At 49.3% G+C, this 23,718-nt stretch overlaps 11 protein-coding genes across 12 annotated transcripts; 5 read left to right on the top strand and 6 right to left on the bottom strand.

Annotated features, from left to right (window-relative positions):
• Window positions 1–271: 271 nt before the first annotated feature.
• Window positions 272–1,635, bottom strand: FVEG_06279 (hypothetical protein). Its single transcript, XM_018894603.1, has one exon. The coding sequence runs from the start codon at window positions 1,468–1,470 to the stop codon at window positions 565–567; it is 906 nt and encodes a 301-aa protein (XP_018751701.1). The 5' UTR covers window positions 1,471–1,635; the 3' UTR covers window positions 272–564.
• A 1,401-nt stretch (window positions 1,636–3,036) lies between these two features.
• Window positions 3,037–4,287, top strand: FVEG_06278 (hypothetical protein). The gene has a single exon (XM_018894602.1). The coding sequence runs from the start codon at window positions 3,400–3,402 to the stop codon at window positions 3,892–3,894; it is 495 nt and encodes a 164-aa protein (XP_018751700.1). The 5' UTR covers window positions 3,037–3,399; the 3' UTR covers window positions 3,895–4,287.
• On the bottom strand, window positions 4,098–6,766 carry FVEG_15829 (alpha-1,2 glucosyltransferase ALG10). Its single transcript, XM_018905046.1, has 5 exons — window positions 6,419–6,766; window positions 6,279–6,367; window positions 5,635–6,227; window positions 5,449–5,586; window positions 4,098–5,399 (listed from the first exon to the last, which is right to left on the bottom strand). Exons 1-5 carry the CDS (start codon window positions 6,605–6,607, stop codon window positions 4,261–4,263), a joined length of 2,148 nt encoding a protein of 715 aa, XP_018751699.1. The 5' UTR covers window positions 6,608–6,766; the 3' UTR covers window positions 4,098–4,260.
• A 397-nt stretch (window positions 6,767–7,163) lies between these two features.
• Window positions 7,164–7,970, bottom strand: FVEG_06277 (hypothetical protein; the record flags this gene model as incomplete). Its single annotated transcript, XM_018894601.1, has 6 exons — window positions 7,164–7,172; window positions 7,228–7,281; window positions 7,336–7,429; window positions 7,618–7,671; window positions 7,806–7,849; window positions 7,959–7,970. The coding sequence occupies 6 exons, from the start codon at window positions 7,968–7,970 to the stop codon at window positions 7,164–7,166; spliced, it is 267 nt and encodes an 88-aa protein (XP_018751698.1).
• Window positions 7,971–8,226: 256 nt separating this feature from the next.
• On the top strand, window positions 8,227–9,611 carry FVEG_06276 (hypothetical protein). The gene is made up of 2 exons (XM_018894600.1): window positions 8,227–8,423; window positions 8,477–9,611. The coding sequence occupies exons 1-2, from the start codon at window positions 8,276–8,278 to the stop codon at window positions 9,367–9,369; spliced, it is 1,041 nt and encodes a 346-aa protein (XP_018751697.1). The 5' UTR covers window positions 8,227–8,275; the 3' UTR covers window positions 9,370–9,611.
• On the bottom strand, window positions 9,369–12,004 carry FVEG_06275 (hypothetical protein). The gene is made up of 2 exons (XM_018894599.1): window positions 9,854–12,004; window positions 9,369–9,801 (listed from the first exon to the last, which is right to left on the bottom strand). Exons 1-2 carry the CDS (start codon window positions 11,706–11,708, stop codon window positions 9,734–9,736), a joined length of 1,923 nt encoding a protein of 640 aa, XP_018751696.1. The 5' UTR covers window positions 11,709–12,004; the 3' UTR covers window positions 9,369–9,733.
• A 150-nt stretch (window positions 12,005–12,154) lies between these two features.
• Window positions 12,155–13,495, top strand: FVEG_06274 (hypothetical protein). Its single transcript, XM_018894598.1, has one exon. The coding sequence runs from the start codon at window positions 12,204–12,206 to the stop codon at window positions 13,290–13,292; it is 1,089 nt and encodes a 362-aa protein (XP_018751695.1). The 5' UTR covers window positions 12,155–12,203; the 3' UTR covers window positions 13,293–13,495.
• A 166-nt stretch (window positions 13,496–13,661) lies between these two features.
• On the top strand, window positions 13,662–15,377 carry FVEG_06273 (hypothetical protein). The gene is made up of 2 exons (XM_018894597.1): window positions 13,662–14,525; window positions 14,574–15,377. The coding sequence occupies exons 1-2, from the start codon at window positions 13,955–13,957 to the stop codon at window positions 15,221–15,223; spliced, it is 1,221 nt and encodes a 406-aa protein (XP_018751694.1). The 5' UTR covers window positions 13,662–13,954; the 3' UTR covers window positions 15,224–15,377.
• FVEG_06272 (hypothetical protein) lies at window positions 13,871–18,969 on the bottom strand. 2 transcript variants are annotated; one of them, XM_018894596.1, is made up of 3 exons: window positions 18,702–18,969; window positions 16,026–18,216; window positions 13,871–15,976 (listed from the first exon to the last, which is right to left on the bottom strand). In XM_018894596.1, exons 2-3 carry the CDS (start codon window positions 18,179–18,181, stop codon window positions 15,688–15,690), a joined length of 2,445 nt encoding a protein of 814 aa, XP_018751693.1. In that variant the 5' UTR covers window positions 18,182–18,216; window positions 18,702–18,969; the 3' UTR covers window positions 13,871–15,687. The 2 variants fall into 2 exon arrangements, with proteins under 2 accessions (XP_018751693.1, XP_018751692.1); XM_018894595.1 differs by having other exon boundaries at window positions 16,026–18,969.
• A 1,432-nt stretch (window positions 18,970–20,401) lies between these two features.
• Window positions 20,402–23,039, top strand: FVEG_06271 (alpha 1,2-mannosyltransferase). Its single transcript, XM_018894594.1, has 4 exons — window positions 20,402–20,976; window positions 21,062–22,054; window positions 22,103–22,391; window positions 22,444–23,039. The coding sequence occupies exons 1-4, from the start codon at window positions 20,926–20,928 to the stop codon at window positions 22,506–22,508; spliced, it is 1,398 nt and encodes a 465-aa protein (XP_018751691.1). The 5' UTR covers window positions 20,402–20,925; the 3' UTR covers window positions 22,509–23,039.
• Window positions 22,614–23,620, bottom strand: FVEG_06270 (30S ribosomal protein S12). The gene is made up of 2 exons (XM_018894593.1): window positions 23,020–23,620; window positions 22,614–22,943 (listed from the first exon to the last, which is right to left on the bottom strand). The coding sequence occupies exons 1-2, from the start codon at window positions 23,491–23,493 to the stop codon at window positions 22,869–22,871; spliced, it is 549 nt and encodes a 182-aa protein (XP_018751690.1). The 5' UTR covers window positions 23,494–23,620; the 3' UTR covers window positions 22,614–22,868.
• Window positions 23,621–23,718: the final 98 nt, after the last annotated feature.

The raw sequence follows: 23,718 nt of genomic DNA, 5'->3' as shown, positions 1-23,718 counted from the left end.
TGTGCACGTAAGCTGCTGAGTCTTTGAGTTGATACTATAAATGAGAAACCCTGTGTATTCTGGCGGGAGAATGGCAAACACAGCCATATCAATGCTGACTACGCATGTACTCTCCTAATAGTCTACCTCGACTTCATGTCATCCCGGGCTATAAGATCTTGTGTTCCCTCTGATGGGGTCCTTGAGCCACCGCCTTTTATACAGATGGATAGGAACTTGGAAGCCGAGTTGCTATCCGTCTGTACTACACGACATCTTGCATAATCATCAAGATGAAGATTCTCATTATGTAGATAGACATAATAAAATTGATTGGCGTATGTGAGTGTTTTTATATACCTTTGTTCGGCCACGTCTGATCTCGTAGCCATAAGTCGTCTGAGCACAACAAGACATATGAAAGTATGCTGTATCCTATCCCATCCTATCTCATTCCAATCATAAACACATGGCTCTCTTATATAGTAGTCGTCATCATCATCACATTTCTCAAGGGGTATCCTCATGCCATTCAAAACCCCAAACCCAACGCCGTAGCCCAAGACAATCCACCCAAAGAAATAATCAACTGATTCCCAACCATTCGACCATCTTGTCCACGGCTTGCCTTCCCTCTTGAATTGGTAGAATAGGCCAAACGTGTATCATGCCCTCTCCATACACAAGCTCGACCTTTGTGCCTTGCTCCTTGGCCATCTCGACCATCTTTTTGGTATCAGGCGTCAAGAGATCTAAGCCAGCTGCAAACACCAACATCGGCGGTAGTCTCAGATCTCCATATATGGGACTAACATTGGGATGCTGAGTATCCATCTCTGGACAGATGAGTCTTGTGATCTCGGCGATGCCAGGGACGTCGAGCCATGGATCCTTGAGCGCTGCATTGTGAAGTTCAGGGTTGACAAGACTGGAATCAGTGCAAGGCGTGATGGGCACAATTCTCTGCGCAGTCTGTATACCAGCCAATTTCGCATTTTGCGTGAGGACAAGAGCCATGGTTCCTCCAGCTGAATCACCCACAATCCAAAACGGCGTCCGATCTGGTGCCGATGCGAGTTCGTCGTGGAGCGGCTGCACGAACTCATACATCTTCATAAGCGACGTCTCAGGGCCAAGCGGGTATATCGGTACGGTAACAGTAGCATTCAGACGCCTCGCAAGCTGAGCCACCAGCTCCCAGTGCTGGGGCGTGATATCAAAGACGAAGCCACCGCCGTGGAGATACAAGATTCGACCGCGAGTCGGCGTCTCTGTCTTGGGAGAGACTATGTAAACGGCATAATTCGCGATGTGGCCCTTTCTCTTATACTCCTCAACGGCGAACTCTTTGTAGAGGTGCTTGGGAGGTACACGCTCGGGACGAAGACGCTCCTTGGCGATGCGGTTGTTGATGCCCTCTGCTGAACTCCAGGTGCTCTTGAACCACCACCAGACGATCCAGCTGAGGATGCGGGCTTTGAAGCTGGGCATTGCTGAGTGAGATGGAGTTTTATGAGGGTATCACGGGAGTGGGAATATGCAAAGACTGCATGCAGTAGACAATGGATGTTCAAGGTCTACGGCTGCAGCTATAGCCAGTTGTCATTATGCGTTGGCGGGTTTTTTCTATGGAGGGGAATATGGGTACGAACAGTCATGGGTGGCTGGTGGTGAGGGGTCTGGGTCTACGGTCTACGGTCTACGGTCTACACCGCTATAGTAAGGTATAGCGCAAGTTGTTGAGAAGACAGGCATCTCAACGAATAGTGCAGCGTTGTTACACAGCATGGCCAGGGAATTTCGTGTTCAGTTGGGTTATTTGCAGTATGAGTTGGCTTGTAAGACGATGGATGTAGTCTAAGTTTCAGTCTATCTCTATAATCTAGGGTAGTCTGGTCTACATGACCCCAAACCGAGGCAGACAGGCTAACATCATGAATTGTTAGGTAATCGTACATATTCTCTTACAAGCTTGAGCCTGTCTCTATAAATCGATATTACTTGTCAATTGCTGCAATAATCCGACTGTTATTGCAGATAATCCGATCGACCAAACGGATGATGCCCTTTACTCACCAGTCCCGACCCCAGAGTCTAACTTAGTGATCACCATGTGTTTGCTGCAGTTGCATTGTCAGAAACTATCAGATCATGCTCGCATACGCATTCACATTTCGGCTGTCACAAGGAGCCCTTTGACCCGGGAGTCCGGAGATGAAAGAGTGAGTGCTGCTTTAGACGGGAACAAGACGGACATGAACTGTGTACAAGGAAACGAGAACGAGAAGGAGAACGAGTCTTTGTTCAGGACGGTCAAGAGCATTGTATCAATCTCAATACTCATCGCGATGATTGATAAAACGGTGGTTGAAAACAGGGTTATCACTGTCTTGACTAGTGTCGCCTAGCTTTGAAAGTGGAAGTGATCTTCGAGAGCTAGACAAGCCTAGTCAAGACGAGTTGTGATGCTGCATGCCCAAATGTGCATGGAAAGGTCTAGGCAGGCGTTGGACGCTGAAGGATCTCGCTTACAATGACCCTTTTTTGTTTCTGTTTGCTTTTTGTGAATTGGGGTCTGAATTGAGGTGACAATTAACGGTTGGATGTGTATAGTAAGACGGGCGAAGGGATATCTTCAGTGTCTTCAGTCAACTGACAGCCAATTAATTCACTCCGCTGACTTTGGTAGCTACCAACATCATGATATTCAGAACAGCATAGTGAACAGACTGTTTATACAGTAACTAGTTGATCCCTATACCTCTTGTTCACAAAATAACCGCCAGTATCACACCTCTACCAAGCTATCAACCCTCTCTTCAACTTATATACCCAATAAGATCAAATCCTCACCCTAAACTCTCAAACCACCTCCGCATTTCAACTCCAATTAGTGCAAGCCCAACCGAACCATCCTCTACAGTGCCCCCCTAACAGCCTGTAAATACAGCAGGGTCTGGTCTGCTCTGATTGGGCTACCGCACGTGCGCACACTTTAAATGAAGAGGCCTGACCTATGACATCCCTGCCATTAGCATTTGCTGGTTCCGGGTTTTCCCCTCCCTCGTTTCTCTTCCTCCACAAAAAATCGACGTCAGTGACTACGATAAACCGTTGCTCTTCCCCAGACTGTCACTGTCGCTGTCACTGTTTCTTCTTCACATCTCGACTCCACTTCTTCATCCCATTTCCACCGACAAACAATTGAGTCACTTTGCTACGACGACTGATCACAAAACACAAACAACTCAGATAATAAGACACTGGCACTCTTTCAACTGCGCATATACCAACATCATCGCGAACAAAAACAACTCGGCTTTGCTCGGACCGTCGCTCGGCTACTCTGTCAACCTCTACGGCCAACCTCTCTCCATCACACCAAAGCACATCACAACACATCGGATCGATAACCTCACGATGCCTTCACAACGACCGTATTTCCTCTCTTCTTTCCTCGCCGCCTTCCGTCCTCAAGGCCCCTCCATCTCTACTACCGCTCCTCATCAACATCAGCCAAACAAGCACACCCGAGATGCAACGACGACCACAACTGCCACAGCAACTGTAGCAAACACAACCACCACGGCTGCTTCTACGTCACATCATCATCATCATCATCAGTCTCAACAACAGCCAACTACTTCTAGTGTCGCTATCCGTCCGCCCCGAAACACCACTTCATCACCGTCAACATCAACATCCCCCGCCAACAACACCGCCATTCCCATTCCTGGATCATCTGGTCGACGTGGAAGTGATAGCAGCAGTGAAGGCTTCCGTGATGTGATAGGCGCCGACAAGTGGTATATCGGTGGACGCACACCGGGCGGTGAAGAGAAGTTCTTCAAGCTTGGCGTTATCCGCCGGGTGAGAAGCAATGATGGCTTAAGTTTGGATCGTCTAAGCTTATAATCTGGCGCATGAACGTTTTTCATGAGACTTTTTACGACTACTGGACGGGGCAGGAAAGATATGTCCATGCATCACTCATTGCATGATGAACCACTCTGGTACAAACACACGAACTTGACTTTTGCATGAATTTGGGATGCTCGATATGAAACTGGGTATGGTTAGGGCTACAAACAGGTCTGGTCTGGTTTGGTCTGGTTTGGTCTGGGGCTGGACCATGGGTATGGCGTTCAGTGTTCGGGTATATTTCACATCTGGCATGAAGTGAGTTCCCAGCGATAAGAGGGCCACATGCTTATCAAGACAAAACTACAAAAAGACTATCTTTTGCAACCACACCGCTCATATCCCCTCTGTCTTGAGTGTTTACCACATAAATCTTTGAAATCGACCGTCGTCCAGCACAGTCCCGTCTTCCGCCTTCCATATGTAAGGTTTGGTGAGGAAGATGTAACCTGTTGCAGCATTGATGGCGATGAACCAAAACGTCTCAATGATAAGTCGTAGATCGTAGTGTTGAAAGAACTCAAACAAAGGCCTGATCTTTGGGTAATTTGAGAGTCTGGAAGTAACACCACCGTAATAACCATGATCATGAAGCCTCCACGCAGGTACAAGCAGCCTCCACATCACCCAGGGTATGATAAAGTATCGTGGCTCTACTAGCGGGGCCGTCATGAGTGATAAAGTCGTGGCAAGCAAGAATACGAGTCCAGTCGATGTTGAAGCTGGTATAATCGAAGCAAGAAGAGGGTCACCATCCAAAGCCTTGCTCAGTTCTCGATGTTTGAAAGTATCCTGAGAATTCTCCGTTATCCCAGCTGGAAAGGCGGCATAAGTTTGTCTTGGTGAAAACCCAACGTTAGTCACCATAGGATGACTCAGGAAGGGAGGGTTTTCTGTTCCATTCCCATAAACAGAACAGGCGCGCATGTGAATAGTGAAGAATCGTGAGCAGCCAGCAATGGTACCCCACGTCATCCACCGAGACAAGGTATAGGGGACAACTAAAGCATATCGAATCCAAGAAGCCCGTCGGATGGTATATCTAAAGATGTAGAACATGTAATGGCGGTTATCAGCCAGAGTGAAGGGGTGGATAATGGTGTTGTAGTGAACGATGGCGAGTGAGAGCACTATGGTCTCAAGGAGGTAGAGGGGCCAGAGTATAAGCTTGGCCCCAAATATGAAGCTGGCGATTTCTAGTGGCTTCGAAAGTCGTGGGTATTTTCTGTCAGAACTGCCGGTTGCCGAGGCTTTCCTAGAGCTTCCCGACCTTCGTGACTTGCCGAAGGAAATTGAGGGCGGCTTTGCACTGGTCTCTGCCTCGGGGGCTGGCTTGCTAGTTGATGTAGGCGATCGAGCCCGCGGCAGTATTCGCAGTACCATGTTAATGGCGGGTAGGGCATACGGTACCAGAAGTGGTAGAGAGAAGAAAGCAAAGAAAGGCCATATGTAGAGCATCTGTGGGAGGTGGATAGTAGCAACATGGTTGGATTTGTCACCTTTTTGTCGTTAGCCATAGACTCGACGCTATGCAAAGAGAGTACTTACCAAGGACAACACCACCGTTCCATGCTACGAAGCCACCAAATGAGACAAGGACAGCAACGTAAGGCCATATCTGTCTAATGATGCGGATTGGGTTGCAAATCGCTGCGATTCCCAGACTCAATACACAGAAGAGCATGTCTGATCGTAGTTAGTGACAAGTTAAGCTGTAAGAAAGAGCTGGCGTACCATCTGGCCACATCATGTGTAGTGGGGGGTCATGAATATCTCCAAGAGAATACCTCCAGGCAAAATACTTGATCTGCTCAACAAATGTCAAGATAACTGGCTGATCAACCTGCTCTGGCCGCAAGGTCTTGACAGCATGGACAGCTTCTAGGCCACCCATATACACAACTACCCAGAAGACATTGGTCTGACGAAAGAGAAGCGTGATGATTCCAAAGAGGATTGTTGTTAGATCGTTCAGTGCGGAACTACGATCTCGACCAATGCGCTTTAGGTGGTTCAAGTAGGCGACCAAGACGGCTGCAGTAGATGCAACATCGGTGTAGTAAAGTCCAGAGAAGAAGAAGAGAAGCGGAAATAGGGCGACATTAAGTGCGGTGTGAACTGCATATTGTGAAGTATTGCGTAGCCGGGTCGAGGTATAAGCTTCATAGAGGCGTGCCTCGATCTCTCGACGGCACTTTAGGACCAAGATGGCGAGTATCACCAGAACAGCGACGTTGGTAGCTCTTAGACTCTTGACGTCGCAGAAGTATCCACTGACTGAACTACTAGGACGCACAACTCCAGGTGTTATAAGAGAAAGAAGGTAACTGTATTGGGCTCAGCATTTGCTTCGGGGTATAGAAGCGCATCAAACTTACAGCCCTGGTGGTGTCGTGATCTTGCCATCCCACTCTTGGAACCTCCCCTGGCAGTATTTCTGTGCCTGTGGTATATGGAATACTTCATCCTAGCTAGAGTTAGCATCTGTGCGATGAGCACGGTATAAGATGAGGCGTACCAGGTAAGGCTCCGGGACCAGTGCTGAGACGGCATACAACCAACAGACAGAGGCGACAGAGAGAAAATAAAAGAAGAAACCCTCTAAGCGCGAGTTAGGACCTGAAGAGTTCTTAAATCGCCTGGCAAAAAGAGGCAGCGCAATGATGAAAGCTGCTACTGTCTTGTATCCTTGAGATATCTCCATCATGACAAGTGTTCACCAGCAGTTAGCTGAGCGCGAAAGAGACGGTGTTGGAAGGATTAGAATCCTCTCATGGCTTGAAGAAGCTAAAGATTTTTTTTCAAGAGAGTTAATAATTGAGAAATATGAAGGATAAATGAATGGCGAAAGTCAGCTTGAAGTTGTATAAGACGGGCAAGTTGTACATGTAGGAGAGAAACCAGTGTTTCGCATTGAGTTAGTGGCACTGTACTTTAATGAGTGGAACATCATATCAACAACCCGAAATAGCCCAAAGCAACATATGACAGCCAAAAGGTTTTATAGACTGTAATAATGTCGTTAAAGAAACCCTCTTTTCAATCCTTTCATGCCACTACATATTATTCTTTTAAAGAGGACTTCCATAAGGTGTCATGCATGTTTCTGGCTACAAGTTAAGCACTTAAACATCAACCAATCACAGGCCGTACATTTCACAGCAAAATTCAAGGCTCAGAACATGTCTATTGGAATATCTTATACAATGAGAGCCGGCACGGGCGCTGAACAACGTCTATCTTCCTCAAGTCCACCAGATAATTTAGAAAGGCTATACGGACTATCAGTAATCGACCCCAATGCTTCGTATCATAATCAAGACTTACGTTGTCGGCGGGGTGGATCTCCTTTCGGAAATAGTTGCCAAGGAAAGGGATCTTCTGTATAGGAATTAATATCATCGTCGAATAGTATAGAGAGATGTTCGTTCGTACCTGGAGAACGTCGCGCTGCACACGGGGAATACCGTTGGCGAAGAGGAGGACAGCAACAGCGGCGGGAGCACCGTACATAGCCAGACGGGAGCCACTATAACCCAGTCAGTTCCCATTCACAGCATAACGATTAGTCGTCCATAAAAGTTCGTAATCAAATCCCAATATCTCATCCTCATGTCCATCTCAGCCGCAATTGATCAATGCAAGACTTCGGAGAAACGGAAGGGAGATCGAAATTCGGTTCGCGATCGTATTCTCGGTTTAAAATCGTGTACTTACATTCGGAAGGCAGCCTGGGGGGTGATGCCAGCAATGTTGGGTTGAGAATGGTACCTGTTCCAGAGTATTAGCCAACGTCACTATTTCATATGAACCCTTGTGCAGAATGTCGAGAGTCGTAGTTCGTTTGTGCCTTGACAGTGCGCTTCGAATTCGACGTTCGGTGATCGTAGACTGATATAACGTACTTAGGACCATAGTTGCTCTTGAATTCCGACATGCGGATGGGAGTCTGGTGAGAATCAGGTCAGTCGATTGCACTCTTCGTTAAAGACGCCTCGAGCCGTTCGTGAATATCTGTAGCTCGTTCTCGGCGGTCGTTTCGAAGGGTTCTAACGTACGTAGGAGACCATCTTGAATCTTAGGGCGGTGGAAGCCTGTTTCGTCGTTCAATTGCTCGTCGATGTCGTCGTCGTAAAAGAAGGGCATTGAACTTGGTTGCGCGAGTTTGCCGAACGGGAAAGATCGGGTTTGTTTGGCCTCAGGCCTAAAAGAAGCTTCGAAGCGGCCGACCAATGACAACACCGACTAAAGACCCACATTGACCTTCAAGCTTCCGTCTGCTATAGCAGCCTTGCCTTTGACCTTTCTTTTATTTACTTTCATATCACTTGATACTATCCGTAGAAAGGTCATTGTGATCAACCACGATCTTGCAATGGACAAATATATCGATGGTCGTTTTGAGCGACTAGAGAAAGCTCTCGCAAACCTAATTGATTCAGTCACAAAATACCATCCCTCTATACAACAAGGAGAAGAGCTCAATTTAGCGGACCAAGAACTAAGCAGAGGCTTGGAAGAAGGTAACTCATACAACTTAGCCAGCCATGGGTGTTTTAGCTGATCTTCTTCTCAGTCCAAACTCATCAGAACAATTATTTACGTATCCAACAACTGCGCGAGTCTTCAAACGCCCTTGATACGCAGATCCGCGATACTCTTTCGAATCTAGCGACTACTCGCAAGGACATCGTGACGACGCAAACCACCACATTTCCTTCTGGCCCAAGCTACCCCATCGCCTACGAAGAGCTTCTCAATTATGCCCGACGTATCAGCAAAACAACCATGCCACCAGCAGGCACCATTAAAGCCGCACCGCCGACGCCAGATGTTCCAGAAGTCCAGACTCCAGGCGGTCAAACACCAGCAGCACAGACTCCAGGACCCGAGTCGCAAGCGGCTTCAATTATGACACCATCTGCGCCTGCATCGTCTCAGGTTCAAAGCCCAGCAGTCATAAATGGCACGCCGGCCGTCTCCCAGGAACCTGCGACTCAACAGTCCTCAATGTCCGCCAACACCGTCCTGCCCAGCGAGTGGACACAGTTCTTGAACCCTTTGACCGACCAAATCTTCCTACCTTGGCCAAATGACCTCCAGCTTGGCGCTGGCTCCCTCGCTGCTAACCAGCTCCTCCAGGAGCAGGGCATTGACCCCAAGGGCTACGATCCAGCTGAGGAAGAAGAGCGCAAGCGTCGCGAGGAAGAGGAGAGGAAGCAGAAGGAAGAAGAGGACCGCATTGCCCAGGAAGAGCGCGAGAAGAAGCAACGAGAGGAACGCGAGCGCCAGCGCATTGAGAGAGAACGCCAGAGAGAGAAGGACCAGGAGGCTTGGAGACGCGCCAGTTTGGTTGGTGGTCCGGCTGCCCCTGGCGAACAAAGGAGCCCAACTGGACCACCGCAGCAAAAGGCCCAGTTTCAGTTTACTAACCTGGATGATTTGGATGACGATGACGACGACGATTGAGCAGGAGGAAATAAGCCAAGGAATTTTTGATATCTATAATAAGCTTGAAAACAATGCAGAACAACACCTCCTCATCAATAGCCAACACGGCCCTGCTCTGTTGGCACCGGCCTAATTTTGATATCCGTCTAAATGAAAATGAATCTACTCCGTACTCGCAGCGTACTGATGCAACACCACGGACCATTATCACCATAATGTTGCCGATCTGGCCCTTGTTTGCAGCTTAAAACACAGCTCATGGTAAACGCGAATTCCAGATGCTGGTTGTACATGTATTTTACAAACACCAAAATTCCGTCTCTTATTCATTCGTCACTTGTCGTTGATGATCCATCCGTCATTATTGGTGCAAGTCCGTCTCTTAATCAATCTTGATGGACGAGTAGATCTTGCGGACGAACCACCAACTGGCAAAGTAGCCGATGGAGCCTGTAAGGGTTAGAATGGCATCGTAAAGGGGGGGGGGCTATAAATAACTTACCAGTAAGAATGAAGAAGAGGAATGAAATGATGGCACTGTAGCCCATGTAGAGCACAATACCGGCCAATCCACTCGCCCTGACCTTTGTAACAAGGTACAAAAGACAATTCAAGAAGATATAGCCACCACTCATACCAGCAGCGAGGAAAGATCTCCACTGCCAGTTGTAGTTCTCAGCACATAGCAGGAAATACACCATAAGAATAGTGACAGCAGCGCAGACAACAATCATGAGGCCGTAGCAGAGGAACAGGAAGCCAAACATGTAGTAGATCCTGCTGAACCAGATCGAGTTCATGATGAAGAAAAGTTCGACAAAGATGGCACCGAAGGGAAGTAGACCGACAATAAGCACGCTGGGTACAGGCTTAAGGTAAGTGCTCACAGGAGGAATCTGTCGTGGAATCTGGTTGGTGCGGACAGGGGGCTGGAACTGAGGAGAGCGGAATCCAACCCAAGAACCACCAAAGGAGAGAGGAATCGAGATAATGAACCAGATAGCAACAATCACAAGCATGGTGGTGAAAGGAACCGCCCCTGATGACTGCTTGGCCCAAAGGAAAAGGTTCAGGAGGAAGAAGCTGGAGAAGACGATGCCGGGGACCAAGGTTGGGGTCAAAGCAATGTTCAACTTCCAGCTCTCACCCTGCCATGCCTTGTAAGTTCGAGCAGAGACATAACCACCAACGAAGCCGAGGACAGTATACATGAGAATCATGATAGTTCCAAGAGATCCACGGTTTGAAGGAGACAAGAATCCAAGAAGAGCAAAGAGGATGGTGCATCCCGTCATGCAGAACAGCTGAACACCATTGCCAGCCAGAACCGAGAGCAGAAGGGGACGCGAAGGGGTTCGGAAGACGTCGCCATGGACCAGTTTCCAGCCAGAGTCTTCCTGAACACCATCCTCAACAACCGAAGTACCGCCAAAGTCGTCGAGGTCGATCTGGTCGAGTCTGTTATAACGAGCAATATCTTTCTTGAGAGCGCGGACCAGGATGGACATGACAGTGAGGACAAGAATGACGACAATGATGGCAGTGTCGATAAGCCAGAACCAGTGAATCTTGGGATCAAACACGTGCAAGTACTTGTCCCATCGAGTGGCCCAGGCAGTGTCAGACTTGCGCCAGATCACGCTATAGCTGAAGGTAACATGCTGCTCGCCTCCGGACAAAACGATGGGCGGATGGTTGGCGCAATCAGCCTTGCCGCCGTACTCCTTCGAGCTTGGCTGCACAACTACACCAACGACACGGCGCTGGTTGGGGTCCTTGTTCACTTCATGATACTCGACGGCGATTTCGTAGTGATTGTTGAACAGGATGTTGTCGTCCTTATCATCCTGGCCGAGCAAGAATCGGGGGTTATAAAAGGTAGTGCCAGTCAACTGATCGAGAACTTCCTGTCCAGCGGGCAATCCATCCACAAGCCATTCCAGGCTGTATCCCTGTTCGATGCGGCTTTTGACAAATTGAACCGATTTCTCAGTGTATTTGACTTCGCAAAGGGGTTTGCAGGTCTCGTTCTTGCCCATGATAAGCTCAAAGGGAGAAGTCATGATACGGTCTCCGAAGAGAATACTACCCAGACTTTCCGATACATATTGAGGGCCGCCTTCAGGTTGGCAGAATTGGAACGCAGGGTGGTAGTAGTCGTATGAGACAACGGCGTGTAGTCGCGGGTCTTGGGAGCGGTCGACAGGCTTGATGCTATTCACGTAAAGCGGAACCTTATCTCCCTCTTTGTAGGTAGTAGGGGCGACACCGGGGAGGTAGAAAGCAGAAGCTAGCTGTGGTATAGCTAGCAATGAGCTGATGAGCGCCGTACGAGGCGCAAAGTCTCGGAAATGCATATTGGTAAATTAGATCATGCGCAGACCGAAAGAGGTGAACAAAGGAGGATTGTGAAAGCCGAGATGTGAAGCTGTCGATCAAAAGCTCTAGCTGACGACGACTTGCGCGACCCGCAATTTCGAGTTGATGAGGAAGTAAAATTAAAATTCAAGTAACCACTGAGAATTTCACTCAGTTTCTGCCTCTTGTATCGTCCGATCAATGATATAAAGGATCGTGTGGTGAATCAAGCCAGCGAAACAGCTGCGAGAGTAAATCGTCAAACAGGGAGCTTCAAGGCACTTGCTGTAATCTGTCATGGAGATATTAGCTGAGTCAGGGAGAATGGGCCACGCACTGGAACAGGGGATTTGTGGCGTTTGTGGCTGTCAAGGCAGGAATGTGGAGACAGTCCGAGAATGCCCCGCTAAAAAGTTGGAAGTACTCCAAACTTTTCGACGAGACACGAGTTTTCAATTGTCTAGAGATTTCAAGTCTCAGGCAAACAGATCAACATGGCAGCACCTACAACACTACCAGCGCTGTTGACGTCGCTAACCCGGTCGCTGTCATCAGCACTCGAGGTCACACCAAAACTCGCAACTATCGAGCACCAGAAGGATGGCATTTCACTTCTCGATGTGAAGAATGAGCTTCTACTGTCATACCTACAAAACTTCGTCTTCTTGATTCTACTAAAGTTGCGCAACTCGAAGTCAAACTCGGATAAGGCTGAAGATGAATCAGAACTCGACGAATCTGTGAGGGCAAAGCTGGTTGAACTGCGACTTTACTTAGAAAGGGGAGCCCGACCGTTGGAAGAAAAGTTGCGCTTCTCCATTGATCGATTCCTCCGAACAGCGGACGATGCAGAGCGCGAGAGACAGGCAAAGGAAGCCAAGGCTGCGGCTGGATCAGATTCCGAGGAACAAGAGGAAGACTCAGAGGAGGAGGCAGATGCTGAAGCTCTGTCTCACAAGCCCGGTAACTTTGGAGCCATGGCTGATGATGTTACCGCTCGTCGTGCGGAGCGTGATGGAGGAGCTGTCGGTGTATACCGCCCACCCAAGAGAGACCGAGCCACAATGGATGCGCCTCAACGCCGCGAGAAGCACGATCGTCGCGCCGGCAGATCTCACACTATGGAGGAATTCGTTGCTTCAGAGCTATCTAGCGCACCTTTGGCGGAGCCAAGTATTGGTACCACAATTGTTCAGGGCGGTCGCAAGATGAAGACCGACGCCGAGCGAAAGGAGGAGGCAGAGCGCCGAGATTATGAAGAAATGAACTTCACACGCCTTCCCAAGGAGAGCAAGAAGGACCGAGCTAAAAAGGCGAAGCAGGCTGGTCGCAGCAACCGCATGCAGTTTGGTGGCGAGGATTGGCACAACCTGGGAGAGGGTGTCGACCGTATCGATCGTCTTACCAAGCGCAAGCAATCAGGTGGAAACGTTCGTGCTCTTCTGGACAAGAGCCGAAAGCGTGGAATCGACACAACGGATGGACCTCGAGGAAGCGGTATGGGAGGTGGTATTGGAGAGAGATTCAACAAGAGAGTCAAGGTGTTGGAGGGTGGACGTCGCGACCGTGGAAAGGGTCGATAGACTGTTTGATGTTAATCGATGTGTTTTCTGGCTTCTGGGGTGCCCAGGAACGAAACGATATACGGATATTGTTTCATGGCCATATGCCTGCTGGATTCAATGGAGTTCAAAATTTGGGTTGTGTGTAAAGAATTTGTTAATGCAAATAGGCTGCTTTGCCGGAAAAGCATCTCAAATGCAGTAAATACATCTTCCATCTGAGATTAAATCTCTATTGAAATAAGTCAGCTCCCTAATTATCATAATTGGGACATGACTGAGTGACTCTCATCTTTGGGCTTGCGACTCTCGAATTGCTGTTACTGATAAGATAACGGTCTAAACTTTGGCGGGGGACGAACATGGAAATTTCTCTACAACCGCCCCTCCCAGCGTTGACTTCCCTTAGGCTTACAACCTTCAAGCTGACTTACTTCACATCGAAACCCTGTCGCAAAAACACCGGAGCTTAAGATACTGGTACAAAATCCGTATATATACTCGGTATCGACATACGAGGCAAAGGTCTTCGAGAAACAGCTGCGCATTGCGGTTGTCGCAAAGCGAACCTGGAGAGCGACGTAGAGTCATCCATACCGATCAGCGAATAATAAGGTCTAGTCAGGTTCTTGACTAGCAATTTCTGCAGAAAAGCTTTGTTTTCATACAAATAGTTGCATAACATGTCTACATCGTCGAATACACCGGCTCCTACGGCCTCAATGGCCATCGATGATATGGATGTCGACTCAGGCGTCAAGCCCTCCACAATTAACAATCCCACCACGATAGACGACGACGACGATGACCCCGTCACCGCAACATACAACGTCTTTATCAACCCATCTCTACCTTTAGGTCGCCGTCTTCTTGTTCTCCAACATCCAAACCGAACCGATGACTCTCCACGACCTCCACCAACCGAATTGCGGGTGAAGGCTCAAGCTGGCATGGTTGAAGTCGATGTTCCCCTCGACAACACAGTCGCCTATGATCGCGAGAAGGGACAAAAATGGGGAAAGACTTTACATGCTTCCATGGCGACGAAGAATGGCGGCAGCCATGGCCTGGCTGGTGGATTTGGCTTTGGTACGGTCCAGGCTCGAGGTGGCAGGAAAAAGGCCGAGGATGAACAGGAGAACATGGACTGGGCAGAGGCCGTTAGGCAGGATAAAGTGCTCCGGATACAGACCCTTGGTGGGCAGTATCCTGAGTATAAGGAGGTTCAGCATATGGTCGGTGTCTTTCAAGGCAGTAAGTCGCATTGGTCTTGAGCCCATATATCTTCTAACCCATCGCCAGAGGACTTACATCTCACACCTGTGTCATCGCTTGTCCACCTACGCCCACAACTTCACCACATCGACGCAACCGTCCAACAAGCACGACAAGACGCAGCTACTAAGGAGTCGGCTCCCAGTACTGCAGCCGGCACTGCTCGCGCAATTCATATGACTGTCAAGGCTACTGGCGATGGCGATACTGTCACCACCGAAACTATGGCTGATCGTCTACGAGCTGTGCAGACAGAGCATTGGCGAACTATGCACTACACAGATGAGAACGAGGAGGCTGCCTGGGAGGTTTATAACGAAAGCCTCTTCCTGCGCCCTACTCAAGAGGAGGCCGCAGAAGAAGCAGAGAAAGCCGATGATGCGGAGGACAATGAGCCACCCCTTGAGGAGTCAGTGCCAAAGTTCGCCCGTCGGTGGGATGATGACGAGCTTCTTGAAGCTGTTAGTGGCATAAAGAAGCCACAGCCGACATCAGAACCTGTTAAAGAAGATCTCAAGCCAATTGCCCCCGCTAAGCAGCCAGAGCAACCTGCGCCAGGGGCGGACGAGGCACGAAAGCCCAAGCTTCGACCACGAGGTGGAGCGGCGGGAACCGTTGCTCGACGGGGAGGTAGACCTCGAGCTACAGCTTCAAAGACGGCCAACGTTGATGGATGAAGAGTGAAAATTTGGTGCTAGAAATAAACTCAGGGGACTAAGTAGGTAGCATGGGACGGCGCAAAGGATCTATCAACTTTATATAAAAAATTCAAAGGTCACCGTATAGAAAAGCTTTGCCAAACACGCGTAAAATTTGCAAATACGATATAACCTATTTCCTCAATGGACAAGAGTCCTCCCAAACTCTCTCCATGAGTTAGTGATGATCATCCGACTGTAATGCCGGTATACATGAAAGCGCTAAGCACTCGCCATATCAGGGGTGAGGAATTTTGTACACCCAGTATGCCTATACGCTGAGCCGCTCCCAATAATATTTTCGCCAGCATGTAAACCCTGTTTGTTGTGTTGTGTCGCATCCTGCATATCCCGGTCGCCTTGAGCGCTCTTATATGCCAGCCCAAGAAAAAAGCCCAAGAATCACCGACAATAGCCTGTATGCATGCTCATAAAACAAATGTTTACTGGAGAAGCTCGACATCCAAACCAATGGATCGCATGAACAAGTTGACACTGTTCAGTCGCTCTGCTCCCATAGCAGGAGGGAGTGTCTTCGAAACAGTGACAGTGTCGAGCACACGGTCCTTGACAGCAAGGACCAGGCGAGTTTGCTGGTCGTGAGTGGCGCTGACGCCCATAGCTGCAAGAAGCTGCCATACGTAGACATCCTCTCCAGTGTTGACACTACCAGGGAAAATGTAAGGCAGCGAAGGTTCGAGCCTACTGAACAAGATCTCAAATGTTCGATCCCTGATACTTGTTAGCTAAAGTTGTGATTCACGGTCCAGAATTTACATACCAGTTATCCCACTGCTCAGGAGTGCCGGCGCCTGTCTGTTTGAGAAGCACGGCACGACTGAGAATAAGTGTCAACATGGACACACCAATTCTTGATCTCGAAATGAGATCGACGTTGAGCTTGGTGGCAATCAGATTCAAAACTCCATCAACAATATCCAGGCCAGTATCGTTGAAATATTGCATCAGCGATGGCATAACAGTAGAGATGAAAAGTTCAATCTTCTCTCGCATTCGTGCATTGATGGTTGTCACCTCGCCCGGTGTAATAGCAGCGCCCTGGACGACATCCAATTGGTCGAGATGATAGATAATCATGGTCAAGATAGTAGTCCGTTGTTCAAAAGAGAGATGAGGGAAAAGACGAGGAATGGCCTTCTCACCCTTGGCACAAGACAAGAAAGCGATGAATGGATGAGGAACAACAACTCCAATCTGCTCATGGACCTTAAGCTCTTGCCAGAGCTTGGCGTTATAGGTCTCGAGAATGGTGGCCCACTCCTTGTGCTTGTTCTCAAGCTCCTCATCGGGGCCGGTCATGGGGGGTGGGATAAGTCGAACATGATCCTCGATTTGCATCAGAGTCTGATAAACCTTTTCAACATTTCGAAGGATGGTCTTTCGATCAAGGCTAGATCCCTTCTTGCCATTATTGGGGCGCTGATGCTCACTCTCGGTTCGCTTGATGCTGAGGAGAGGCTTAGGGGTCTTCGCGTTGCTAAAGGAGATCTTTCCTAGACTGCCTGCGATGACCAGCTGAGGGTTCTTGGGCTTATTCTTGGCAGCTTCAACAGCACGCTGTACCTGCTGCTCCATTCGTTGGAAGTGATTCTCGGCGGGACGTCCATGGCGACGCATACCACCCTGACGACTACCAGTCTGGTACAGGTATGTCTGGGCGAAGTTGCTCAGAGGCTGGCTGGGGTTTTGACGCTGACCAGCCCGGATATGGCTGTAAACCTGGTAGTAGAAGTCCTCGGCAATTGAAGCATCAGATCCTTCGACAGGGTTACCAGTAGCGGAAACGAGCTGCTGGAGCTGGATACGGGTGATGAAATTCTTGTCCTGGGGAGTCATCAACCCATTGTCCTTCGACAGAAGCCAGATCTTGTGGTTTCGCTTCGCCCTCTTGGTCTCTTGATCCAGATAGGCGGCCTTCTCTTCCTCGGACATCTGCTGCATTTGGGGGTGAGCTTGTAACTGCGCGGCATTAGGGATGGCACTGTGGGACTGCTTGGAGTGGTGTCCATGCTGAGGTGGAACATGCGCATCTGGGCCGGCGCGGTTGGGATTCTGCAGAATCTGGGTCGGGTTGGCATGGAGCTGCTGCTGATGCTGAACGGGAGTCGCTTGAAGACCTGGGGCTGGCGGCGTGGGCTTCGATTGAGTGCTTTGGGGCCTCTGCAGGATAGTCACTGGGTGGCCATGACCATGGGCCTGAGGAGGCTGTTGCTGATGAGCAGTAAATCCGGGAGGCGGTTGTTGATAGGAAAGATCTGCGGCATGTGGCTGAGGTGTCTGCTGCTTGGGCTGAGATCGCATGGCGGCCTCGACCTCTTCCAAGCTCATGACTTTGCGACTGGGCGCATGCTGGGCAGGCTGAGCTGCAGGAACAGGAGCAGGCGATGCTTGCTGGGCTGGCTTAGACGGCCCAATGCCCCAGATGCTTCGGTCAACATGGAGATCAGGGAGCGCCTCGGGTTCGCGGTACTTCTCGTAACCAGATCGCACAGGCTGTTGATAAGACTGTTGCTGGTAAGGCTGATTAGAGTAGTAAGACTGGTAGTCGGCCGAGGCATATTGGTTGACGGAAGAATGCGCCTGAGCAGAAGCAGCGGGTTTAGTCGCAGGCCCCTGGCGGTTGTAGCGAAGATGCTCCTCATTAATGGCATTCGCAACCTTGGCAGTCTGGCCAAAGAAGTCGAAATCCTTGCCAGCACTGCGAGAGACTGCCGGGCCACTGTCGCCGAAAGTGTCGTCGTTGAAAGCGTCTCCAGTCTCTTCGAGCTGGTCTCCAAGACCGTCATAAGTCTCCTCGAAATCTAGAGCATCATCATCACCATCCCTGCCTGATAAACCAGCAAATGGATCGTGAGATTGGGAGAAGCCAGGCGCAGCCGTGTTATGGCGCGTGGTGTCGAAACCGAAGAAGGACATTTTGAAAGAATTTGGGCAAGTGGACGTCGATTGTACTATGAAAGAAATTAGTACAAACGCCAGTCAACTATAGTCGCTTTGAGCTCCGTGCCCCGCTCGAGGTATCCTCAGGAAACGACCCATGACCTCCCTGGACCAGATATCAAGCTTCTTATCCCAAACATTCGGGTCGCCGATAGAGTGTTCGCGACGACTGCGATGGCGGGGCTTTCTATATGTCATATTGCTCTCCTTCCTGAGTCCTTTTCTTACATGGTCCTGTCGTGGTCGAAGCTGCTTGACTCTGTTTCACTGTCCATCATGTGGCGCATATCACTACCGACACCGACAAGAAGACGACGGTCCAATATCTGAGCCAGCTTGGAAGGGTTCGCATTGAAGGAAGGCTTGTGCAACACAGAATTCGTCCTCAGGTCCACGGGCGTTGAAGGGTTTCCAGTCCGGACATATATATCCAGCAATGACCAGGCCGGGGGAAGCGAGCAAGGTAGGAAAGCAAAGCTGAAGTAAATCCACTCACCACTAAGAGAATGAGATATGTTCAGGGTCGTTCAGCGCGCACAAATCTATCATGATGTCTTCCAGTAAAATAGGTTCAAGATGTTTGTATCGTGACCAAGCATGCGAATATAGCGCTAAGTTGGCTGTGGAAAGTTTGTTAGAAGTGTTCGGAAACTCTACCAATGAGCTTTGTAACCGAAAAGGGTGAACAGCCGCTTGGGAGAGAGCGGGCTGCGATGTTGATGCGCGGCGAAGCTCTGATGCCGACGATGATGCGACGAAGTGCCAACGTTGTTCTCCAAGCCCGCTTCCCCCACATGCGGTTAGATGGAGGGTACATGTATTCACGTGCATAATCACGTGATGCCATTGTTGAGCTTCTTCGAGTCTAGACAATAAGGTAGGAACCAAAAGCCATACAAGATTCGTACACTATTTATGAGTTTAGACTAGGACATACAACCTCATGAAGACATAGAAGGAGAATGTCTATATAAAAGGATGAAAATATCATACTGATATTGCAGCAACAAGGTACTTGACTGCGTTATGTTTTCAGCTCTTTGTTGGAACATAGGTATACATGTCCATCACTTCAGTGACGCTTTTATTTGGCATTGACATGTATCGTTCTATAAAACGCAGGCCTATCTAGGTATTCTACTCTATTGATATTGTAGGTTGCGAGTGGTTCAGCCGTTGACCTTTGGAGGGCTCTTGAAGAGAAAGTCACAGACCTTTGGTGAAACATCCATGGGAATAAAAAATCAGTTAATTAGACATACGGGCGGACATGAGTTTGAGCCTGAATAAGGTTATCGATCCATGATCAAGGACTCCAGCCCAGAGACTCAATTCAAGGTTGAAGAGGTCGACTAACAAACCACAAAAACGGAACGAACGGGTTCAGAGACCAACAATAAACAATTGGTCACCTCGTACAGTGGAGAGAAGATGGGAAATCGGGAACTGCTACAGGCTGGTTGCAGCGTTCCGTTCCTTTGACGCAAGGTTCCTGGGCTGTAAGCTGCCAACCTAAAACAAGCCCAGGAAACGTAAAAAAGGGGCACCTCCATCTCATTCAACGATACGAGAAAAGCTGGTGATGCATTCGACGTGTAACACTTTTCCCAATCCAGGCCTCGATTTGCTGAGAGAAACCTTCTCGATTATGAGGCTTGAATAACTGCAGATCCCTCATTCCTAAACATTCTGCAAGAGGCGCATGGCGCAACCTAAACGAGCTGTTGTATCTGGATCAAGTCGATGACAATGGAGATTTCCAAGGTTGGGGCATCCCTGTAAACAGATCAGTCTCCTGCTGCATGTCGTCGTAATCTTGACAACGAACGAAAATCCACCTTTCTTTGAACGGACTTGGGAGAGAGGATAGTTAAGCTGAAAAGGGTTTGCTACCTACCTATTGAATTGGAACCAATGTCATTAGACTCACCCCAAAAGCGTCTGGACTCGGCAATAGTTTGACACAGAAGCCAGTAATCGGAGCTGAGATGCGCTAACATACGGGATACGTCCCCTGGACGCCAGGGCGTACCAAGTACATATCATTTGGCGAATACTTCGTCCTAGTGCTGCCAAGTGCTGGAAATCAGGTATTTTCCCTCCAAGCCCCTGCCGAAGATACCTCGAGTCACCCTCTTCTTATCAGGACAAGCTGTGCCTCTCTATGTAGTCGCCGTGTGTACCTGACTTTGCCTAGAATTGACGACCAAGGGCTGGGCTTGTTCCCCCAGAACACGTTGTTCATCTCATTCCAGTGCTCTCCAACAACTTGTTGCGTGCCATTGATTCCAACTGTCTTTTTTGCATGATAATAAGTAGATATTTTCCTGCACATACTCAATTCGTGAATGTTAATTCTTCGTCGTGAATCATCTCTTTTTCTCTCCTTAATACTTGTTTCTGGTTCACGATATTGACCTTGTTCTTCACTTCGTGGAGGACTAACGAGGTCGCCCATCCATCTTTTTTTTAGTTCCATCAGAAAGATCACCGACCGTTCCTTTTACTGGAGCCCCTCAGTCCCCCGGCTCCCTACTAACGTAAGTGCCTAGGCGGGCTGCTAGGTGCTCTAGGTGTCGTTTTTCCCCGTGCGCGCTGCCACCGAAACGTCGACTTTGGATCATCCATCTTTCTTCTTTCTTTGTTTTCTGTTCAAACCTCCCACTTCATTTGAACTCTTCTTGTATTGACGATTTCATATCGTCAATTCTTTTTTCGCCATGGCTGCAGGTCATACGCGCTACGTGCGCTATATTGCGCTCGCGCTTTTCGTACGTCGCCTTTATCCATTCATGTCCCATGGGTTTTGATGCTCATGATGGCTTACGTCGCCACCTGCTAACCCGACTCCTTTAGACGCTCACTATGTTCTACTTCTTCTCCAATTCCAAGATCGATACCATCCCCGTTCCTGGCAGTGTCGGTAATTTCCCAGGCGGTCCTGGAAGCCCCAGCAACCAGCAGCAAGCTCCTGGCACCATCCCCAAGTCCCCCGATGCCGGTAACAACGTCAACTTCCCTGGCCAGCAAGCACCTGTTGCTGAGGAGGGAGACACTGCCCTCACTAAGGACGATGCTCCCGCACAGAAGCCTGCTGGCGATGCCCCCGCTGTTCCTGCTCCTCAGACTCCCAAGGAGGGTCCTGCTTCAGGCCAGCTTGCTGAGGCTCCTCTGGCTATGTCCCCCAACGACCCTGGCTGGAACAACCTCCAGGGCACTGCTCCCGGTCCCCGTATGAACGCTACATTTGTTACTCTTGCCCGAAACCAGGACGTTTGGGAGATTGCCGAGTCCATTCGACAAGTCGAGGATCGTTTCAATCGCCGATACAACTACGACTGGGTCTTCCTCAACGATAAACCTTTCGATGAGCAGTTCAAGAAGGTTACCACCTCTCTCTGCTCTGGTAAGACTCACTATGGTCTGATTCCCGAGGAACACTGGTCTTTCCCTGAGTGGATTGACCAGGAGAAGGCCCGCAAGGTCCGTGAGGATATGCACGAGCGAAAGATTATCTACGGTGATTCCATCAGCTACCGTCACATGTGCCGATTCGAGTCTGGTTTCTTCTTCCGACAGGAACTCATGATGAACTACGAGTACTACTGGCGTGTTGAGCCCTCCGTCAAGCTCTTCTGCGACATCCACTACGACCCCTTCCGTGTCATGCACGAGAACAACAAGAAGTACAGTTTTGTTCTCTCTCTCTACGAGTACATCGACACTATTCCCACCCTCTGGGCTAGCACCAAGAAGTTCATGCAGAACCACCCTGAGCATATCTCTTCCGATAACTCTATGCGCTTCCTCAGTGATGACGGTGGCGAGAACTACAACAAGTGCCATTTCGTAAGTTAAGCTCTACTTGTCACCCGTTTCACAACTAATTGAGTTTAGTGGTCCAACTTTGAGGTTGGTAGCTTGTCCTGGCTCCGCAGCAAGCCTTATCTCGATTTCTTCGAGTCTCTTGATAAGGACGGTGGTTTCTTCTACGAGCGATGGGGTGATGCTCCTGTCCACTCCATTGCTGCTGGTCTTCTCCTTAAGAAGGAGCAGATTCACTTCTTCGAGGACATTGCCTACTACCACGTTCCTTTCACTCACTGCCCCACTGACGAGCAGCGACGTCTGGATCTCCGTTGCCACTGCAACCCTGATAACAACTTTGACTGGAAGGGTTACTCTTGTAAGTATTTTGCTGGAGACTGTTTCAGAATCATACGCTAACCAAGCAACAGGCACTTCTCGATTCTTCGAGCTCAACGGCATGGAGAAGCCCAAGGGCTACGAGAAGCAGCAGTAGACAAAATAGTATTAACAAGGGGTTGTATAGGGTTGTATCATACAGGTCGTAATGCTCGGTAGATTGTCTGCATGATTTCTGGGCTGCACACAATGGGTCGGCATTAGGTGATGTTCTTACGGGAACCAACAACAGGCGTCTGGGTTTGAAGCACTTTGGACAGCTTTTGATCATGTAGAGTGTATGAATCAAGAATGTTCTGGGATCGTTTGAATGCTTTCTTGAATTGAATGCTCGAAATAGTGTACAATATCATTACATGGCTGTAGCCAGGTCTATTGGTTTTGACACATGTCTTGTATCATCGCTTTGCCATCTTTTAACCCAATTCGTCCATTTGTTTTCCGTATGCAAAATTGTTTAACCAACTGTGGCCTTCTTTGGCTTCTTGGTGCCGTACTTGCTTCGACTTGTTGTTCGGCTCGCAACACCACCCTGGAGTAGTTAGTATCTTAGCATCTAGTATAAATATGGCCAGAACTTCAATTTATGGCCAAGGCAATAAACATACCAGATCCAGAGCTCCTCGAACAAGATGGTATCTCACACCAGGACAATCCTGTGCACGTCCGCCTCGTACCAATACAACACTATGCTGCTGAATATTGTGTCCCTCGCCAGGGATATACGCCGTAACAACAGCTCCAGTGGAAAGCTTTACACGAGCGGTCTTTCGCTCACCAGAGTTGGGCTTCTTGGGTCGAACAACACCAACACGCAGACAGACACCCTTGAGAGCGGGACAGTTTGTGTTGGACAGAGCAGGTGAGACAGCGTGACGAGCGCGCTTGCCCTTTCGGATACCGCGGAGGACTTGGTTCAATGTCGCTGGACGAGCTGTTGTGGGAGCGAATGCGCGGGGTGCTGAGGTTGTGAATGTTCGGAGGGTTGGTTGGATCAGCCGGCTTGGTGGTGTTGAGAGGGCTGTGGTGAGGGGACGACGTGTCGCCGGGGAGAAGAACTGGCGGAGGATGGAGCCGACCATGTTGGGCGAGTCTTCGATGGTCGGATTGAATTAAATTGTCGTGAGAACTGGGTCGAATTGATCCCCGTATGCAGCCTCTCGCTATCCCAATCCCAAGCTCATCCAATGCCGCCAATATCAAAATCTCAGCCTCTCGAAGCTGTGTCACGTGCTACAATCTCTCGGATGTTCTATTTCTCCGGGCTCACCAGCAGATCACATGCCACAATCCATCATGCCCCACCT

This window comes from Fusarium verticillioides, chromosome 2 (genome assembly GCF_000149555.1).
Source record: "Fusarium verticillioides 7600 chromosome 2, whole genome shotgun sequence".
NCBI classification, from domain to species: Eukaryota; Fungi; Ascomycota; class Sordariomycetes; order Hypocreales; family Nectriaceae; genus Fusarium; species Fusarium verticillioides.
The sequence above is the reverse complement of the archived record's forward strand: the minus strand, read 5'-3'. Positions and strand labels throughout refer to the sequence as shown.

Coding starts and splice junctions, on each gene's coding strand:
- FVEG_06270 (XM_018894593.1), bottom strand. CDS start 23,493: ATGGTCGGCTCCATCCTCCGCCAGTTCTTCTCCCCGGCGACACGTCGT. Junction 22,944..23,019: donor TTCGAGGAGCTCTGGATCTG/GTATGTTTATTG, acceptor TAACTACTCCAG/GGTGGTGTTGCGAGCCGAAC.
- FVEG_06276 (XM_018894600.1), top strand. CDS start 8,276: ATGGACAAATATATCGATGGTCGTTTTGAGCGACTAGAGAAAGCTCTC. Junction 8,424..8,476: donor AAGCAGAGGCTTGGAAGAAG/GTAACTCATACA, acceptor TCTTCTTCTCAG/TCCAAACTCATCAGAACAAT.
- FVEG_06274 (XM_018894598.1), top strand. CDS start 12,204: ATGGCAGCACCTACAACACTACCAGCGCTGTTGACGTCGCTAACCCGG.
- FVEG_06272 (XM_018894595.1), bottom strand. CDS start 18,181: ATGTCCTTCTTCGGTTTCGACACCACGCGCCATAACACGGCTGCGCCT. Junction 15,977..16,025: donor CCTGAGCAGTGGGATAACTG/GTATGTAAATTC, acceptor AACAAGTATCAG/GGATCGAACATTTGAGATCT.
- FVEG_06275 (XM_018894599.1), bottom strand. CDS start 11,708: ATGCATTTCCGAGACTTTGCGCCTCGTACGGCGCTCATCAGCTCATTG. Junction 9,802..9,853: donor CCTCTTCTTCATTCTTACTG/GTAAGTTATTTA, acceptor TAACCCTTACAG/GCTCCATCGGCTACTTTGCC.
- FVEG_06279 (XM_018894603.1), bottom strand. CDS start 1,470: ATGCCCAGCTTCAAAGCCCGCATCCTCAGCTGGATCGTCTGGTGGTGG.
- FVEG_15829 (XM_018905046.1), bottom strand. CDS start 6,607: ATGATGGAGATATCTCAAGGATACAAGACAGTAGCAGCTTTCATCATT. Junction 6,368..6,418: donor TGGTCCCGGAGCCTTACCTG/GTACGCCTCATC, acceptor AACTCTAGCTAG/GATGAAGTATTCCATATACC. Junction 6,228..6,278: donor ATCACGACACCACCAGGGCT/GTAAGTTTGATG, acceptor AGCCCAATACAG/TTACCTTCTTTCTCTTATAA.
- FVEG_06273 (XM_018894597.1), top strand. CDS start 13,955: ATGTCTACATCGTCGAATACACCGGCTCCTACGGCCTCAATGGCCATC. Junction 14,526..14,573: donor GGTCGGTGTCTTTCAAGGCA/GTAAGTCGCATT, acceptor ACCCATCGCCAG/AGGACTTACATCTCACACCT.
- FVEG_06271 (XM_018894594.1), top strand. CDS start 20,926: ATGGCTGCAGGTCATACGCGCTACGTGCGCTATATTGCGCTCGCGCTT. Junction 22,055..22,102: donor ACTACAACAAGTGCCATTTC/GTAAGTTAAGCT, acceptor AATTGAGTTTAG/TGGTCCAACTTTGAGGTTGG. Junction 22,392..22,443: donor TGACTGGAAGGGTTACTCTT/GTAAGTATTTTG, acceptor ACCAAGCAACAG/GCACTTCTCGATTCTTCGAG.
- FVEG_06278 (XM_018894602.1), top strand. CDS start 3,400: ATGCCTTCACAACGACCGTATTTCCTCTCTTCTTTCCTCGCCGCCTTC.